The sequence below is a fragment of the Podarcis tiliguerta genome (genome assembly GCF_965153285.1).
Source record: "Podarcis tiliguerta genome assembly, chromosome: 2".
NCBI classification, from domain to species: domain Eukaryota; kingdom Metazoa; phylum Chordata; class Lepidosauria; order Squamata; family Lacertidae; genus Podarcis; species Podarcis tiliguerta.
Window position 1 is genome coordinate 94,144,393 of NC_139535.1, and position 17,414 is coordinate 94,161,806.

General features: G+C 50.8%; 1 protein-coding gene across 6 annotated transcripts in view; it reads right to left on the reverse strand.

The window, feature by feature from the left end:
- Positions 1–17,414, reverse strand: part of AATK (apoptosis associated tyrosine kinase) — an 85,237-nt gene that overhangs the window by 16,599 nt on the left and 51,224 nt on the right. For 4 of the 6 annotated variants that reach the window (XM_083427272.1, XM_083427274.1, XM_083427271.1 and 1 more), the window contains exons 2-9: positions 14,436–14,569; positions 11,684–11,827; positions 9,057–9,198; positions 5,892–5,971; positions 4,882–5,000; positions 3,110–3,197; positions 1,743–1,876; positions 10–94 (exon numbers count right to left, since the gene is read on the reverse strand). In XM_083427272.1, coding sequence (XP_083283398.1) covers positions 10–94; positions 1,743–1,876; positions 3,110–3,197; positions 4,882–5,000; positions 5,892–5,971; positions 9,057–9,198; positions 11,684–11,827; positions 14,436–14,569 — 926 coding nt within the window. Of the gene's footprint in view, positions 1–9; positions 95–1,742; positions 1,877–3,109; positions 3,198–4,881; positions 5,001–5,891; positions 5,972–9,056; positions 9,199–11,683; positions 11,828–12,047; positions 12,211–14,435; positions 14,570–17,414 lie in introns of those variants that run through there. The other 2 variants (XM_083427273.1, XM_083427275.1) reach the window with 2 other exon arrangements.

Sequence of the window (17,414 nt, forward strand, 5' to 3'; positions counted from 1 at the left end):
CAGACTTACTTTGTATTTGCAGTGAGAGAGGCCGTAGTCGCCGATTTTGACTGTCAGGTCAGCCGTGAGTAAGCAGTTCCGCAGCGCCAGGTCACTAGACAAAAGAAACGCCCAGCAAAGATTACACAGCGGAAGGCGTGAAGCGACGGGCCAGCCAAGGGAGCTCATGCATTGTGACCCAAATCAGGCCAACAGGAGCTATGGGGCTGGGGAGTGGGAAAGGGCTGACCAGATGTGCCAGGGCAGAATCCCAAATATGCCCTCATCAGGTTTGCTTAGCTCACCAAGACCAATAGTGAATCTCTGGCTGGCCATTGGTTGACTAGCCACTGAAATGCACCAAGAGTCAACTCCATAGAGAAAGGTGCAATCTGAGCATCATCGACAGCAGTCTGAATTCAGTCAACTGCCTGCCTCCCTCTTGATTCCCCAACAATGTCCCTACAGCAAAGCTGTATCTTTGAAGGATGTAGCGTTTCGATCTGCTCTTGCCCGTGCAGACTTGCAAAGCCTAGTTCCTAAAAACACCTTTGTACCTTTAGGGAGCGAGAGGGGTAGGTGGGAATGGGGGACGGACTCATCTAAGACCACAAAGTGAGATCATGGCAGAGGCAAAATTCAGCCTCGGGACATCCAGTTTGTAGCTCAGTGCACTTCCCCGAAAGGAGGAGGACTCCCATCCTCAGAAGATGGCAGAGCTCAGCCTCTTCAACAAAATCACTGATGCTGGAGTCTCTTGAGTGCCACTCACTCAGCACCAGGATATTGTTGGGGAGGAGGAGCAGGGTGACGGGAGGAGATCAGGATCTGCAGAAGGGTATCCACAGCGGGATGGTTTCTTCCTGGAGTGCAAGTTGCATGCTGGAGCCCCACGTTTCCGGGAAGGGCAAACAGGAAGAAGACAAGAACGCCGTTGCAGAACAAAGCTATCAAGCGACACATGCCATACCTTGCACACACTGGCCATAAGTCCACATAACTTCACTCCCCACATAGGACCTTAGGGCTCATTTTCTCCCTTAGGCCAAAACTTCCACCGCATGAACCGAAGGCTTCCCATTTCTCAGCCCATGAACCCTTCAGAAAATCCAAAAGCGGAAATGAAAGCCTCATCTCTGCTTCTGTGGATCATCACCACATCCACCTCCAGCCACCAGGAACCAAACACCCCACCTCATGCTGCATTCATAAACATGGCAACACCGTCATATGGAAAGAGATCATCAGTGGTGGAATTGGGTGCAGCAGATTCCAAGTTCAGGCCTCCTAAGTAGGGCTGGCAAATACTCCTGTCTAAAATGACAAAGAGCTGCTGCAAGTCGGTGTAGACCAGTGTTCCCCAAACTTGGGTCTCCAGTCCAGCTGGTTTTTGGACTACAATTCCCACCATCCCTGACCAGCTAGGGGTGATGGGAGTTGTAGTCCAAAAAAACCACCTGGAGACCCAAGTTTGGGAAACACTGGTGTAGACAAAACTGAGCTATATGGACCAATGGTCTGGCATGGAATACAACAACTTCCACAGGGTGGCTTTGACACCTGCTGCTCTGTGAACCACTGCATGCACATCCCATTTTATTTCCTGCTGCACTTTGGGCTTAGCGCTTTACTGATACCACTGGTGCTCCCTTGTCAACCCCAATGAAGAACTGGGCCCCTTTCCCAGGATTCTTCCCCACCCCTTCTCCACACACTCCCATGTGAAAGTGTGGCAAAGGAACGAGACAGGAACTCTGACTCACCTGTGCACGTAGTTGTTGCGGTGAAGATGCATCAGGCCGCAGGACACCTCGCAGGCCATACGTTGCAAGGTGAGAGGATCCGGTGCCAGTGCCTCGGCCGCATGGCAGCTCCGCAGGTAGCCCTTCAGGTCACCCTGTCAGGGTGGCAGCAGCAGCAACAACGTTACCCATGGGCACCACTGCCTACAGACCTTTCTTGTGCGGTCTCAATTGGGTGGGTTGGAGGAGAACAAGAGAGAGAAAGCATCTCTGCAATGCAGCCAAGGGGGTGGGAGCCAAGCCCCAAAGAAGGCCCAAGGTGAGGGAGAGCCATGTGCACCAAACCCAGGGATAGGGAAGTCTGTGGTCCTCCAGGTGTTGCTGGACTCCAATTTCCATCAGCTCAAGCCAGCATGACCAATGGACCAGGGGTGGATGGGAGTGAGAGTCCAGCAACATCTGAGTGGCAGGAGCAGGGAAGAGGTTTACCCAGCCCTACACTAAACCGTCAGTACCCCACAGAGGAAAAAATACACCACAGAATTCAAAGATGCAATGGTCTCTCAGTCAAACCCTGTATCTAAAGTAGGAGCATCCACCCACCATCAAACTAGGTAAAGGTAAAAGGACCCCTCACCATTAGGTCCAGTCGTGACCGACTCTGGGGTTGCGGCGCTCATCTTGCTTTATTGGCCGAGGAAGCCGATGTACAGCTTCCAGGTCATGTGGCCAGCATGACTAAGCCACTTCTGGTGAACCAGAGCAGCGCACAGAAACGCTGTTTACCTTCCTGCCAGAGCAGTACCTATTTATCTACTTGCACTTTTGATGTGTTTTCAAACTGCTAGGTTGGCAGGAGCAGGGACGTACAGCAGGAGCAGGGACGTACACCCTGTCGTGGGGATTCGAACCGCTGACCTTCTGATCGGCAAGTCCTAGGCTCTGTGGTTTAACCCACAGCGCCACCCGCGTCCCTTCCATCAAACTAGGTAAAACAAAGCATATTTGGGAGAGAGTACATACACCTGGCACACAGAACCTTGTGTCCTTCCGGATGTTATTGAACGGCAACTCCCATCATTCCTGACCATTAGGGATGATGGGAACTGGAGTCTAACATTACCCAGGGAGCCACAGATTCCCCCAAAGAACTCAACAGAAGAAAAAAAAAACCTCTGGAAGTGAGCAAATGGTTTCACGTGACCCAAGCGAGAGTCAGGAGAGAGATACGGCATGAACCTAAGCAAGGATTTGGCTCTCGGCCAGCCACAGTCTTGTTGCTTACCTGCCCCCCAAAGCTCAGGGGAGGCCCACAGCAGCAGGGGTTTTTGGGGGGTGGGGTGGGGGATGGAGAGGAAGTGTGCAACTCCCCTCTAGCAATGACTCACCAATGGGCAGAACTCCATCACCAGCAGGTAGGGCGTCACTTCTGCACACTGGGCCAGGCACTGCAGGAGATTGGTATGCTGGAGTGCCCTGTGAAACAGGGGGGGAGCAGGAGAGAAAGCAGGAGAGTGAAATGGGACTGAAAGGGGAGGAGGAGAAAGGAAAGAGTCCAGGCAGGGAATTGCATCAGCAGCACTGCAGATCAAAGGAAAAGGAGACTCAGGGAGCAAGGTGATAGGAGGATCCTTAGGGAAGCCATTGGGGCCAGGGCAGCCAAGAAGAAGCAGGCTGGGCCTACAGGTGAAGCCCCAAGTAGCTTAGCTGAGAAAGAGAGATTTGCTCCAGGGTGTGCTCTCCTCTCCCCTCCTTTCCAAACAACTCACACAATAGGTTCATGCGGGGACAGGGAGGGGCTCCTATGGCACAGCCCTGTACTGTCCGCGAATAAATGGGTCCTAAGCTGTGCCAGCCACCACAGCACGGCCAAGGACAATAGGGGAGTTTGTTCATGAGTCGGTACGGTAATTCATCGCTTTCCCAGCACTGTCCCATCCCTCCCCTTCCCCCGGACAATGCCTCTCGAATCCAAAAGGCAGCCCCTTTGACTTCCTTCCAGCCCGGGGGTATACGCTGCAAATCGTTTTAACACAGAACAGCTTTCCCGGCAGGTGATACAGAGAATTGGGTTGCTTAGAAGGAGTACATTTTCCTCCGGTGCCTCAAGCGTGTTAATACCTTGGGGGCCAATGACACAAAACCAGGAAATATTAATTATACTGGATTAATTGTGTGTGGGAAAAGGTGCAAGGATACTTTGAAGTTATCAGGAAAGAGAAAAAACACATTTTAGATGTAAGTCCTGCACGGTGCTAACAAAAATTCCCAAGCACACACCTTTGGGCAACTGGGCTATACAGTAAGCATTTGAGATCAGTCAAGCTCCGTCTAAATGTCTTGTATAATAAGTTGACGCCATCATTTTTACTAGGATTTTACATTTGTAATGCCTTAACTACTTCTGCCACTGGTTTCGACATTTTTTAGTTCCAAAATCTGCTGCTAGTTTTCATTGTTGGTTGATTCTACAGGGTTGATTCTACAGGGTGTATCTCACTGCTTGTAGTTTGTTTTGGTCATTGTGTTGTATACAAGGACAACACTGCAATGTGTCAGGGTCTAAATAGTACAGAGAGCCTAGTCAAGCAGAGCAAGCTCCCTGCTACAGGCAACTGAGCCCCCACAACATTCAGGAATGGTGGCAGGGACCTGCAGGAAGGGGAACGGGTCAATGGGGGCTCATCTGTGTTCTCCCAAATGGGCATGGAAATTAAGGTAGAGTGTGGGGGGGGGGAGGATGAATGAATAGCTCTTACGATCGTCTTATATAGTTTTATTCTTTAACATTGTCAAGTTTCTCTGGGCACATCCATGGGAAAGTGGTACTTATTTAGAAGGCAAGCAAGTTTCCAGAAGCACATTTCCACTCTGGCTCAAGGGAAGACTTAAAACCCCAAGCCACATAACACAGGTCCTCTTATAATCTTTCTCTCCTGGCCAAGGTCATCAATAGGGCCGGCCCAAGACGTTCCACTGCCTCAGGTGGAACAGCAAGTGGAGCCACTTCCCCAGGACAAAGTGCATAGCACCCAAATTTGGCCAAGTTACTTTGACACCTGAGACAGCAAATCCCACAAGCACACACCTGGGAGTACAAATACAGCAATTAAAAACAACAACGATGTTTCTTATTGCAGAAAGGCCCTGGGGAACTTACCTGTAAGGCTGGGCCTCTTCCAGGAACTGCATCTGATCTTGAACACTGGCACTGGCTTTGAGTTCCTTCACTACCACCTGAGTGCTGCTCAGCCCTGCATTCACCTCACCGAGGAACACCTGGGATGGGAGAGACAGAGGGCATTAGCCTGTTGGACTGGGACCTTGGGCTCCTGCTATAGGGCAGTGCCACTGCATGGGCCAGGAAGTGCCATTATCTCTCAGTATCTGTTAAGATAGCAAGGCTGTTGCAAAATGCCAGGTGAGCAGCCTAGCAGGTGACCACTGCAGCTGCAGCTCAAATCTAAGCTTCTGGTCCATTGTAATTCTCCAGTGAATATAAGAAATTTATTTCCCCTCCCTGCTCTCAATTCCCCACCCCCTCCCCACTTTTCCATGTCATCCATCCTCTCGACCGAGCCAACGCATAAGCCGAGGGGTATGCAGACCCATGGTTTCTGATGCTGTTTCAGCAATCACAATGTGAGTTGTGTCCAACTGCTTGAGCAAATGGGATAACTCCCCAAGTGACAAAAGCAACTCGGGGAAAACTATGAACAGGCTCAGCATTCTCAGGCCTACATTCCCCCCCCCCCCCCGCCAAGCCCCAGACCTGAGCTGAAGTTATTGCACACTACATTTCAACAGATTAAACAATTTGCCTTCTCCCTCTTTCAAGGCATCTTACTTAAGTTTAAAATGTAACATGAAAAAGAGGCCTCTCCTTGCTCTACACTCCACCAGCATTTGCAAGGACCTGGGACACAACCCATGTCCAGTTAGGGGCACCCCATGGCCAGCTCTTACAATTGGCTTTGGGGTCACTGAGGCAGGCACTATTTAAAAAAAAACAGATGCCAAAAAGTAAGTAGGCAGGCAGGCAATATAAATAAATATACAAAGGGCTGTTAATTGTCATCTCTGACAGGGGTGTCAAACCTAATCTATTCCTTAAATAAATCAACAATATGGGATCAACAATATGGGATCAGTCTCAGGTGAGGTGCTTACCTTGCCAAACCATCCATGGCCAATTTCCTTGAGGTATAGCAGGCTATGGCGTCCCAGGTCAGTGGATTTGAGCAGCTGCACTGTGAAGGAGCATACAGAGCGGTTTGAAGTTCTGCATGCCTTGCCAGCTTGTTCCCTGCCTGCTGCCTCATCCTAACTTTCCGCAGAAGAGCAGGGTCTGGGGCAGGAAGCTTCCCAAAGGATCAGGCACACGGGGATCCGCAGAGAGAAGCGGACACCTCAGCTGCTCCTGAGGCCAGGCTACGTGACTTTGCTGCATCTCTACCCCGTTGGTAGATCCAGGACTGAAGGTGAGCGAGACTCTCTCTCAAACGCATATACGCAGGAGGAGCCTTCTGCTAGAGACAGGCGAACTTCCAAGCCTCCAGGCAGCAGAAAGTGGCTGTGTCGTGTCCACCCTTCTGGGCAGTCCCATGTCCCTCCTCCCCCCAAAAAAGCAGGCGGTGCCACCCCTTCGCCCCCTCAGTGCCAGACGCCACTGCTCCCCATCACACGGAGAAGCAAAGGCCCCATTGTTGCGCCCAGCGGCGATGGCTGTATCTGGACACTGGACCCATTCTCTGAAGGCCCATTTAGTGCACAGCAGGGCCGCACCAGGCAAGAATTGTGTGGGCAAAGCAGAGGGGAGTCGCTGTCCAGCTAGCTGGCTCAATCCCACACAGCAGAGCAAGCCTTGGATTCCTTCGCTATGTCACATGGGAAGGAATGCGGGGCCTGTGGGACTTGGGGACCAAAAGGCCTTTGTCTCCAGAGGTAGCGGAGGAGAGGAAGTGATCTCAGGCCACAGGAGCAGGGAGTGACTTCAAACACCTACACTGAGGCTTGGAGATGGCCTATCTCCCTGTTCCCTGCCTTGCCTGATCATGGAGGGAGCCTGGGTGCCTAGGTCAGAATGCCTGCTTTTCAGGTACCGCACCCCGTTTAGGAAAAAAGTGCCCTGCATTCCTATTTTGTGTCCCATTTCCTCCCCTGCCACCTCCACCCCACCCCGCCACGGCCTAAAGGGGGGGTTGCCCTGCCATCCCGAACCCACAAGGTGGCACTGCCGAGTCACTGGCTGGGGTGCCCATCTAAGAAGCCGGAACAATCCGGAAGATACTAGTTAAAGGGGGAATGAAACAACAGCAGCAGAGTGTTGCATCTGGTGTGGAAGTAGGCAAAAAGCACCAGCGCCTGAAACGTGGGCTGCTCGGTGCTTAACTAAAGAAGGTCAGATGCTGCCACTTCTGCTCCCGGCACTTTCACCTGGCGCTCTTGCACCGGAGCTTTTCCATGCTGGATTTGGAGTACAGTGGTACCTCAGCTTAAGTACTTAATTCATTCCGGAGGTCCGTTCTTAACCTGAAACTGTTTTTAACCTGAAGCACCACTTTAGCTAATGGGGCCTCCTGCTGCCGCCGGAGCACGATTTCTGTTCTCATCCTGAAGCAAAGTTCTTAACCCGAGGTACTGTTTCTGGGTTAGCAGAGTCTGTAACCTGAAGCGTCTGTAACCTGAAGCGTATGTAACCCGAGGTACCACTGTATCTTCCCGGGGGGGGGGGGCAGGCAGAGGATTCTGAAGTAGGCGCGGGGGAAGCAAAAGCCCCCAAACGCATAACTGGCAGGTGCCGTCATACAATACGCACTGCATACAGACTCTTTCAGATGTGAAAATGCCTCTGGTGAAGAACAACTCATGTATGGCAGGGCCTTGGAGGGGCAGAAAGCAGCTCCCAGGAAGTTGCAAACAAACCCGCACACTGCGCACGTAAAACCAACCCTGCCGGCCCCCCTCTGCTGCAGCTGCTGTGAGTGCCAACAGAAGCATCTACATCATAGAGGATAGATGTGGGCGAAGGGAACCGAACTCCATGACTGGAACGAGGACTTGATCCACCCAGACACAGTATCCACCAAGCAGCTGCAAGTGGGCTGTGGGCAGCAGGAATGAGACCATCCATTGTGTGGAGGAGAAGGCGAGTGGGGGGGAGCCTTGCAATATATGGCAGACAGCTGAGCTAAAAGGGCTGCAGACAGAAGGGATCTCTTGGAACTTTTATCTTGCTGGGAGGTGGGGGGATGGACACTTGGGGAAACCCAGATGTTGCACCCCCCTATGGTGACCTTTGGATCCATACCATCGTAAGCATACTGCCTTGTTTTGGCCGCTTTAAGATCGCCTGCTCATTAGGGGCAATTGTTGCTGCCTTAAGTCCCGGTGGGATGAGACAGAATATACAACAGCTTAAGGTGTATTTTTCTTGGACTGACATATTTTGGCAAAAGGACGAGAGCTTCTGTGTTGCACGGAACATCTGGCGTTCTGATTGTATGCTCTGCACAGCTCTAGATTTTGCATCTTCCTATGCCTACAAAAGACAACATCTAATCTGCTTTGCATTTCTTCCAACTCTTCAGCAGATCACATGTTTAAGCCTGAGGTCAGAGGTTTTTAAAATAAAATAAAAATGTGTAATTCCACTGTCCACGTTCTTCTGATCACATCTGCCTCTTCTCTTGAGGCTGTAAGCTCCTGGGGCAGGCTGGGCTTTGGCTTCTCATTTATGTCACTCTACAAAAAGCACCAGGTAACGATAGTAGTGACCACTACTGCACCTGCTTCACTTTTCTCTGCACACCTGTGACAGCTTCCTCTAGGAAACAACTCATATGTAAGATCACTGAATGGGCATGGCGAAAACTTCCAGAGGGTGGTAGCTGTATTAGTAGCCTCTTGCAACAAAAACAAAAGAGAGTCTTGAAAGACTAACACATTTATCATGGCAATCTAATCAAGGAAAGCGTATGTCATAACAAATGTGTTAGTGCCATAATAAATGTGTCAGTACATAGTTGCTTTGAGGGTGCACACAGGCAACCCATTACATCTTTTCAACCATAGTGAACAGTGCAAAATCACGAAGGTTAAAGGAAGGAGTTTTCTGCCCACTTTTGTGGGGGGGGGGGGATTCTAATCCATACTCATTATTGCAAGAACAGAACTTCTGTTCCGTGCTCATTATTGCAAGAATGGAGATTCCGGGTTTGGTTATCCGTGTGAAAATCGAAGGCCATGCTCTTATTCTGCATGTTGCAAATGTGCACCGTTGCTAAAACTGAAAGGGTGGACAAAATCCGAAATGCAGAGGGTTCAGCAACTTACCTGAGCGCCCAGGTTGCCTGGACATGGGCAAGGAGACTTCGGTGAGAGGCAGAATGTAAACCTCTGGGCCATTCTGGGTAGCGGGTGAGCCCTGGGCTGAGAATTCACTAGCATACTCTTCTCCCTCGGCATTATCAAATTCCTGGGGTGGGGGATAGGGGTGGGCAAGACAGATAGGGAGAGAGAAAAAGGAGCCCAGCACAGGGCAAGGAAACATTTTTATACACATGTAGAAAAGGGAAGGGTGGAAGCATGCATTCCCCATCATTATACGTGTAATGCCAGTCACGTAAGGATTATTGCAATAATGCATGTGAAGCAATCATTACTCTTCTATAACATCTTCATCACTGTCATCATCGGTGCCATCTCAAACACAGATGAGGAGGCACAGATACATGTACTGAACCCATAAATAAGGGACGAGTTGAGGCTCTGTAGCAGAGCACCTGCTCTGCATGCCAAAGGTGCCAGGTTCAATCTCTGGCATTTCTAGGTAAGGAGGGGAAAGGCTGCCTGCCTGGAATTTTGGAAAGATGCAGCCAGCTGGCATGAGATAAGCTAGATGGACCAATAGTCCAACATTATGTGAAGCAAAGCATACACAATTACAAGGCCCAGACTATATAAAAAAATCCACTGTATTATAATGGTGATCTATAAAACATAAACTGCACCAAGGAAGATACAGAAACACAAAACTAAATAATATAATTCAGAAGACGGCAGACAGGTAGATAAAAAGTCAATTCTGACTATTGAGAAAGCAGAATTGAAAAAGATTGAGCAGGCAAAATGGATTTTTCTCTACTGGCATGCTTTCCTCCGATTTGTATCATTTGGCTTTGTGTTTCTGTACCTTCGCTGATGTAGTTTACCTTACTCATAAGAATAATGAAATACAATTTTCATATTCTGGGTCTTGCCATTGTTCATGTCTTGGATTCTAAGGATCTTTGCTGCCATTGTTCTTTATCCCAACCTGGTAGAAGGCAGCTTCCTAGTTCCAAAATACACCCAGGTGGTGGGTGGCAACTCCCTTGCGTTCTTCTGTACGCTTAAAAGGGAGCAAGCACACAGGTGGGGAGGAACAGGCACACACATTCCCCCATCCCATAAACAGCCAGGGGAGGAATACATGTATAAACATCCTTGAGCTACACACAATGGAAAAACAAAAGCACTAAGCACAGCCGTCTCATACATATGCCCAATTTGCACTAAAACCAATATTGGCTTTAACCATTTTAATTGTCAACCCAAGACAATGGGGAAATGCCCTTTGAAAAGTTTGCTTCGAATTCTCTGTTAGAGATTACCTAATTCTTTTCCCGTCTCCTCCGCTACCCCCCACCCCCATCCCACAACAATTAATGGAGTTCGCTGGGGGAGGGAGTTACTGTTAGGAGTCTCTGTAGTGTCCATATGCAAGAGGAGAGTAAACACTGGCCAGTAACACAGACCTATAGAGCCCTCTCGCACACACGGGCCTGGCTCATCCCTATGGTATAACAGCTTGAAATGGGAGTTGCAGAATGCAGCTCTATGAAATAGCAAGCAGGCAAGCAAGCAAGCAAGCAAGCAAGCAAGCAAGCAAGCAAGCCAGCCAGCCAGCCAGCCAGCCAGCCAGCCAGCCAGCCAGCCAGCCAGCCACTTGTGTGAAGCACACCTCCCTCCGCTCAGACGGGACAGCTTCAGCCATACCCTGTTCTTGTAGAGGGGATAGCTGCATGGGGAAGCCGCTTCATGCAAACAGCCTTGCCATCTGGGACTGTGCAGGTGCAATTCAACTTCAAGCAGCCACATACACCGTTGAGCACACGCATGAACCATGCCACAGCCATGCGAAGGGCGCAGCTGCTCATACGCTCCCGTCCAGATCCAAACACTAAAACTTAGGGGGTGGGGTGACAGAGATAGCAGTGCACTTACTCGCACTCTTTCTTTACACACACACACACACAAACACAAATTGAGAATTGGCGGTTTGCTAGCTCAAGCTTGGTTTCACGGTTCCAGGGCAACAGCTCCTAGGACATTTAATGGCAGCCAATTTTCAATTCCCTTTGGAAACACAGGCGCTCCATGAGCGGTGCAGCTGGCAAGAAAAGCTTTGATGAACAAGGACAGAAGCAGCAAAAACTGGCAAAGCATCATCTGCCCAGGATTCTCTGCAGACTCAAGAGATGGAGCTCAGTCCCATAGGCAAAGCGACAAAGGTTTAAGGCTGGCTTTCCCCACCTGGTGTCCATTTGTTGGCTTTTTGCTGGACTACAACTCCCAGCATCCCTGACCCTTGGCCATGCTGGCTGGGGCTGATGGGAGTTGGGAACCAACAGCATCTGGAGGGCACAAGGCTGGGCTAGGGGGCAGGTTAATGGCCGGCGCTACACCTTCCAGGCCTCTGCCCCCAGTCCTATTTCTGCATGGGAAAGCTAGGAAGCCCCAGGGGACCTGAATGCAGAGTAACGCAGCCCACTGCGCCCACCCCGCCCTTGGACGGACGCTTGTTGTCCCATGCTTTTGTTTCGGCTTGTGTGGCCAGTGGCGGCTGCTCTGCTCCTTCCACCCTGCCCCCAGTGAGAGAGACACAGTCATAAATACAGTTGAGGGAGAAGCAGCCTCACCTTGGTCAGGGGGCAGGGGGAGGGCTGCCCAGGGTTCCCCAGTTCTACATTACAGGCTGTTTTTGGCACTGTGCTGGCCCCCGTGCAGGGCAGACACCTCAAAACCATCCTCAGCCTCTTCTCCCGGGATTCGCTTCTCCAGCTCTAGGCAAGAGTGCCCAGAGAAAGAGTGTTAATAAATGCACCCTCCCTGAAGTGCCCTTCAACACCACCAACCCCGGCAATAGCACGCGAAGTTCAATGCGCCCACCTCCCCACCTCCCCATCCACACATGCACACACACCCCGTCTGCAATTTGTGGCCGCAGCATCTCCCACCTCCCCATTCACTCCGTGCAAAAGCCAAGTAGGCACTTCCAGTTACCTGGATGGACTTTATCCCACCGAAGGCTGCCCCGGCAACCAGGTAGGAAAGGGTGAGCATCACCCTTGTGCCATGACGCCCTTGCGCTGCCGCAGCATTTCCACGGGGAAAGCATGGAGGCTGCTTTGCAAACCCTCCCTGCGCCCCCTATATAGGCAGCGTAGGGGCCTCTGAAGTGCCTCATTGTTCCCACGGCAAAACCTGGCCGGTGCTGCACAGCCGCCAGCCCACGGGACTGTCCATAGCTTCCATTCCAGCACCCCACGGCTGCACCGCCGCCTGGCTGCCAAGAGCCCCCACAAGAATCTCAGCAACACATTTCTCCAGCACATTCTGTGCCTGTGAGGTCAGGCTGGCACTGCCCACTCCCTAGTGGGGCATTCCAGGGCCGGCCACCGCCAAGACTGGACAAGGATGCCAGCCAGCCTGGGAATTTAAGAAGGGACACCCTGCCACTACTCTAGAAAGAAGGGGATGTCATGCGTGGCTCACAAACTAAGACTCATGTATTTCCTTCAAGACAAGAGGCAAAAAAAAAGAGGTCCTTCCTCTTAGGACAGGGGTCAGCAAACTTACCGCACCTTGGGCCAGTGTCTCTAGCGCCGATCACGTGGCGGGCCAGAGGGCGGGGGAGTGTGTCCCATACACATGTGCACATGCTATTTCTGGCACACTTCCAGGTTGGAGGAGCACCGGAAGTAGCTTGTGTGCATGTGCACAGGCCTCCTCCAACCCAGATGTGCATCGGAAATAACGCGCATGCGCACAAGCTGTTTCCGGTGCTCCTCCGACCCGGAAGTGGGCAGCTGCACAGCACAGCGCCGGTAAGAGTGAGTGGTGGGGCTCGCCGCGGGCTGGATAAACGAGTCCCTCGGGCCTTATCCAGCCCGTGGACCTTAGTTTGGGGACCCCTGTCTTAGGCCATCTCAGTACCCTGAAATGCCTACTGCACCATTGAGCTCCCCGTTAGAAGTCGACAGAGCTTATGCTGTCAGGGAGAGGAAAGCGCCTTGGGAGTTTGTGCCCTTACCTGCAAAAGGTGTGCACGGAAGAGTGTGTTAAGGCAGATAGTTTGCAGAAACACTTATCTCCTCATTAAAACTTGTTTGGTTGCTGCTGATGAAGAGCCATCAGACCTGAAACACGCTTTGATGTTGTTTCAAGCGCACCTATGGACTTTTGCTACTCTCTTTGTGTGCTTTTTCATATTTTGTGGCCTCTTCTTACCTGCTCCTCACAGCACGGCACCAGACTGTGCAAAGGAGGCTTCCAGAGAGAATGCCCTCCTCCCCACCAAAAATCCCCACTGCTACTGCCCTTCCTGGAGGCTTTAAAGACAGCTCTGATTTACTAAATCGCCCCACTTGCAGGAGTGTTCCTTTGTCGCACGTACGAAAAAGGGCATTGGTGTACCTGGTCTAAATTCTGACACAGTGCCTCAGGGAAACAGCAGCCATCGCACTGAAGCCCGCTGCCTCTGGGCCCAACAGCAGAAGCTGTTATTTCACTGGAAGAGCACTTGCATTTCATGTGGAAAGTCCCAGGATCACTCTCTGGCCTCTCCATTTAAAAGGCTCAGGAAGCAGGTGTCAATGGCCCTCCTGAGACCCTGGTGAGCTGCTGGCACTCAGGCCTAGGCAGACAACAGTCTGAACGGAGTAAGGCAACTTCCTATGTTTTCACCTGCTCACCTGCCTCTTCTTCTGGGTTGGTTAGGACTCAACAGGGTCGCCTTCAACCCCAACACCCCCACATCCAACAGAATGCCAGACAAGCATCCCTTGCTGTGTTCCAAGACTCGCTACTGCAGTGGGATAGCTCAGTTGATAGAGCGTGAGGTTCTCAACCTCAGGGTCACAGGTTCGAGCCCCACATTGGGCGAAAGATTCCTGCATTGCAGGGGGTTGGACTAGATGACCCTTGTGGTCCCTTCCAACTCTATGATTCTCAGCAAGCCCCTGACACCGGGCTTTGTTGGAGGATGTTGCTGCTCACTAACCTTGCCCACCCCATTTCATCTTCAGTCCATACTGAATTCCTTGCTGATTCCTGTCACAGCTAAGACCCTTTACCTGCTGCCCTCTCTCTTTCACACACAAACACACTTCTCTCTCTGCCCCTGCTTTCTCTGAGCAGCAAGAGTTTGTGAACAAGGGTGCGCCCCCAAAATCTGCTTCTCTCCCACACGAATATTGCCTCCTTGCCACAGGTGTTCTAAGAAGGGCTACCCAGAGGGAGGTTAGTTCTAGCCCAATGCTGAGCACCCGACGCCTTTCCTTGCAATCACAGACCCCGAGGAGACAGAGAACGACCTCCCTCCCTACCGCAAAGTCCGGTGCTGCTACACAGCTAGCCCTAGGGAGGACGTGGGCTTCCCACAGTGCTTACCTTGAAGCCAATGCCCCCCTTCTTGCAGCACAGACAGGCCAACATGAGGAAGATGAATGTGAACAGCCCAGAGAAGGAAACAGCCACAACCACCAGAGAGGAAGACCAGGAGAGCTCACTCAAGGGAGTGCCGTCTGTAGGGAGACAAATGGGACACAGCAGGGGGGAAAGATTAGAAAGGAAGGGCAGGGAAAGCCAAGGGTGGAGATGCACTTTATTCTTTTTAAAAGGGAAGCATTTAGTTGAAGACGGGAAAAAGGACATCCAGGAGCAGAACCCTGCAGGATGGCACTTGACTACAATTTCACCTTTCCCCCCTCTTTTGTTACAGGCTCAAAGTTAGCCCAGAGGTTCTGGGCTTAAGGAACCCTTTTGCTGTGACAGCACCAAAGCACGTTCGCCCCCTGCTCCAACAGATACACTTAAAAAACACTTTCTCAGACAAAAGGTCTGTCAGTTACTCTCCTTCCCAACTCCTGGAACAGAACGCAGAAAACACTCCCAACCCCATTTCACTCTCCCTTCTGCTCAGAGATCAGGTATGATACAGGAAAGAGAAGGAACCAGAGATGCTCTTCAACCCATGTGGACTACCTGGCCTAGTCCTACATGGCCTACATCCTGGAGAAGCTGAGGAGAAGTAGAAGTCGGAGGCAACCGTGCCATGCAAGAGACAGAGGTGCACAGCGCATTTCCCCTCTGCTTTTAACATGTAGAGTTTGTCCAGGTTGGGGCAGCGATGGATGCTGCTGGGTTAACATAAAATAGGCCCCTGGTTACCCTACCTGTACTTCCCACAGCCCTGCTGATCTCCATCCACCTCCCTCACATACCTCAGATTTCTAATTTGTTAATGGATTTCTTTCTTTTCTGCAAGGAACTCAAGGTGGTGCACATGGTTCTCCCTCTCAAGCAATCTCTGTGAAGTAGGTGAGGCTGAGAGACAGTTATTGGCCCAAAGTCACCCAGAGCGACTAGGGATTTGAACCCTGGTCCTCCAGGTCCTAGTCTGAAACTCCAGCCACTACACTGCTCGCTGTTGTTCATAGTTCACTGCTCTGTATGAAAGCAGTGTGGTGCCTGTCCTTCTCAGTTTGGACCCATGGCACCCTGCTGCACACACACAGTGTTTGGTGAAAAGCACAGTCATTTCCATTATGCTCAGGGAGAAGCTATCGCCAGTTTCAGACAGTGTGGATATTCACGGAGGGACATTTCCGCTTGTCCCTTACCTAGAAAGCATGAATCCAAGCAGTTTCCCTCTTGCCTCGCTCCTTTCTCAGGAAAAACCCTCTCTTTAGCTCTAAATCAGAACAAATAGCAACCTGCAGAAAATCCAAACAGCTGTTTGCTCCGAATGAGCACTAAAGAGTGGTTTTCCCTATGGAACAACAGAAAGTGTGCGTAAGACCTCAGTGCCTGGTTGGCAGACCACTGTCTGCTAGCAGCCAGCTGCTTTGAAGAAGGCCTGACTTCTGGTGGTTCTGAGCACCCCCTCTGTTTTGCCTCCTGAAACATAAAGGGATGTTGGAGACTGCACACATTTCAGAAGGGGGGAAACAAGCAAGAGGGAGAATGCTTGTTGTATCCTGAAGGCCAGTACGGCAGCTCCTTTAAAATAATGAAGACAGCTGGCGTTCAGAAGATTAAAGGGGAAATGAGACAATCAGAGCAATAAAAATTAATTTCACAGCAAAAAGGGGAAGTCAATAAACAAAAGAAATATTAAAGGCATCAAGATCACGGAGCCCAAGATGCTTTGTAATGCAAAAGAGCTAATTTGCCAATTTAAGCTAGCTAATACAGTCCCAGGGGGAGCATTTAACTGGTTGCTACAATGGTATGTTAAGAAGCACATACGCGTATGAGACAAAGCATGTACATAGGAGAGTGTATGGGAACATGTAAATGCTGGAAGATGAAAGGATAGGACAGGATATTGTGTGTGAGTGAGAGCATACAACTATGTGTAGGCACATTAAACAATAGATGCTGCACACACATGCATAGTCACAAACGCTCGCTCTCTGTTCTAATCCCACACATGCCGTGAAATGGAGCAAAATAACTTGTCATGACACCATCGCCATGGCAATAAGCATCCCTTGCCTGCCTCCTCAACCCCAGCAGTGGGATTCCTGGCTTTCTGTAAGGATGCAGCCCTGCTTCTACCAGCTAAGAGAGAGGCACATATCCTCCGGTTGACTCCTGTGTTTCCACGAGGCCCAAAACTGGCAAGAGTGTAATCCATCTGTCTGCTGGCATTTGCAATACCACCGAGCCCAGGCGTGGGGGTGGGATTGAACTGCTGTGTGTTTTACCGTAGTAGTTCTAGGGCAGTTTGCGGGGGAAATGTTTGGATTCCCCGAGAACCTGAACAAGAGTTTTGAGGGAGCAATGCTGCAGAGAACTGAATTTTCTTTGCAAATTGTCTAGGCACCAACAGAACATTTTTTGGTGCCTAGGCAACCAGGAGCCTGGGATTTTCTCAGCACTTGTTCCAGATGGACTTCCCAGCTAGGATCTGGAATCACGTGTGGGGCTGGACGGCGTTCCTCATCCAGCTATGGAGAGAGGAGGGAACCTGACAAAGGTGTTTCATCCCCTTATTTCCAAGCTGTGGTTCGCTGGGGTAATTCAGTCTCCCTAAGAGATGCCTCTAATTTATCTCTAGCAGGAACAAAGCCCTGCTCTGAAGCCATGCAGCTGCTCTTTCAGGGGGAAGAGTCAGTACTAAATCAACAACGCGAAAGGCAAGCATGCTGGTGGTGGGTGGCGAGGAGTAACGAGCGCAGCCAGAAATGCCTGAAACAGCATATTGTGCTTCGCAGGGCTAGATTTCAGAAGGGTGCATCCTACAAGCAATTTTAACGACACAAATAAGCAGGCAGGGATAACTAAGGCGATTTAGCCACTCTAGTGGCTGTTCTGATAGGCAGGACTGAGCACAGAATCCCATTCGCTAAATGGAATATAGTT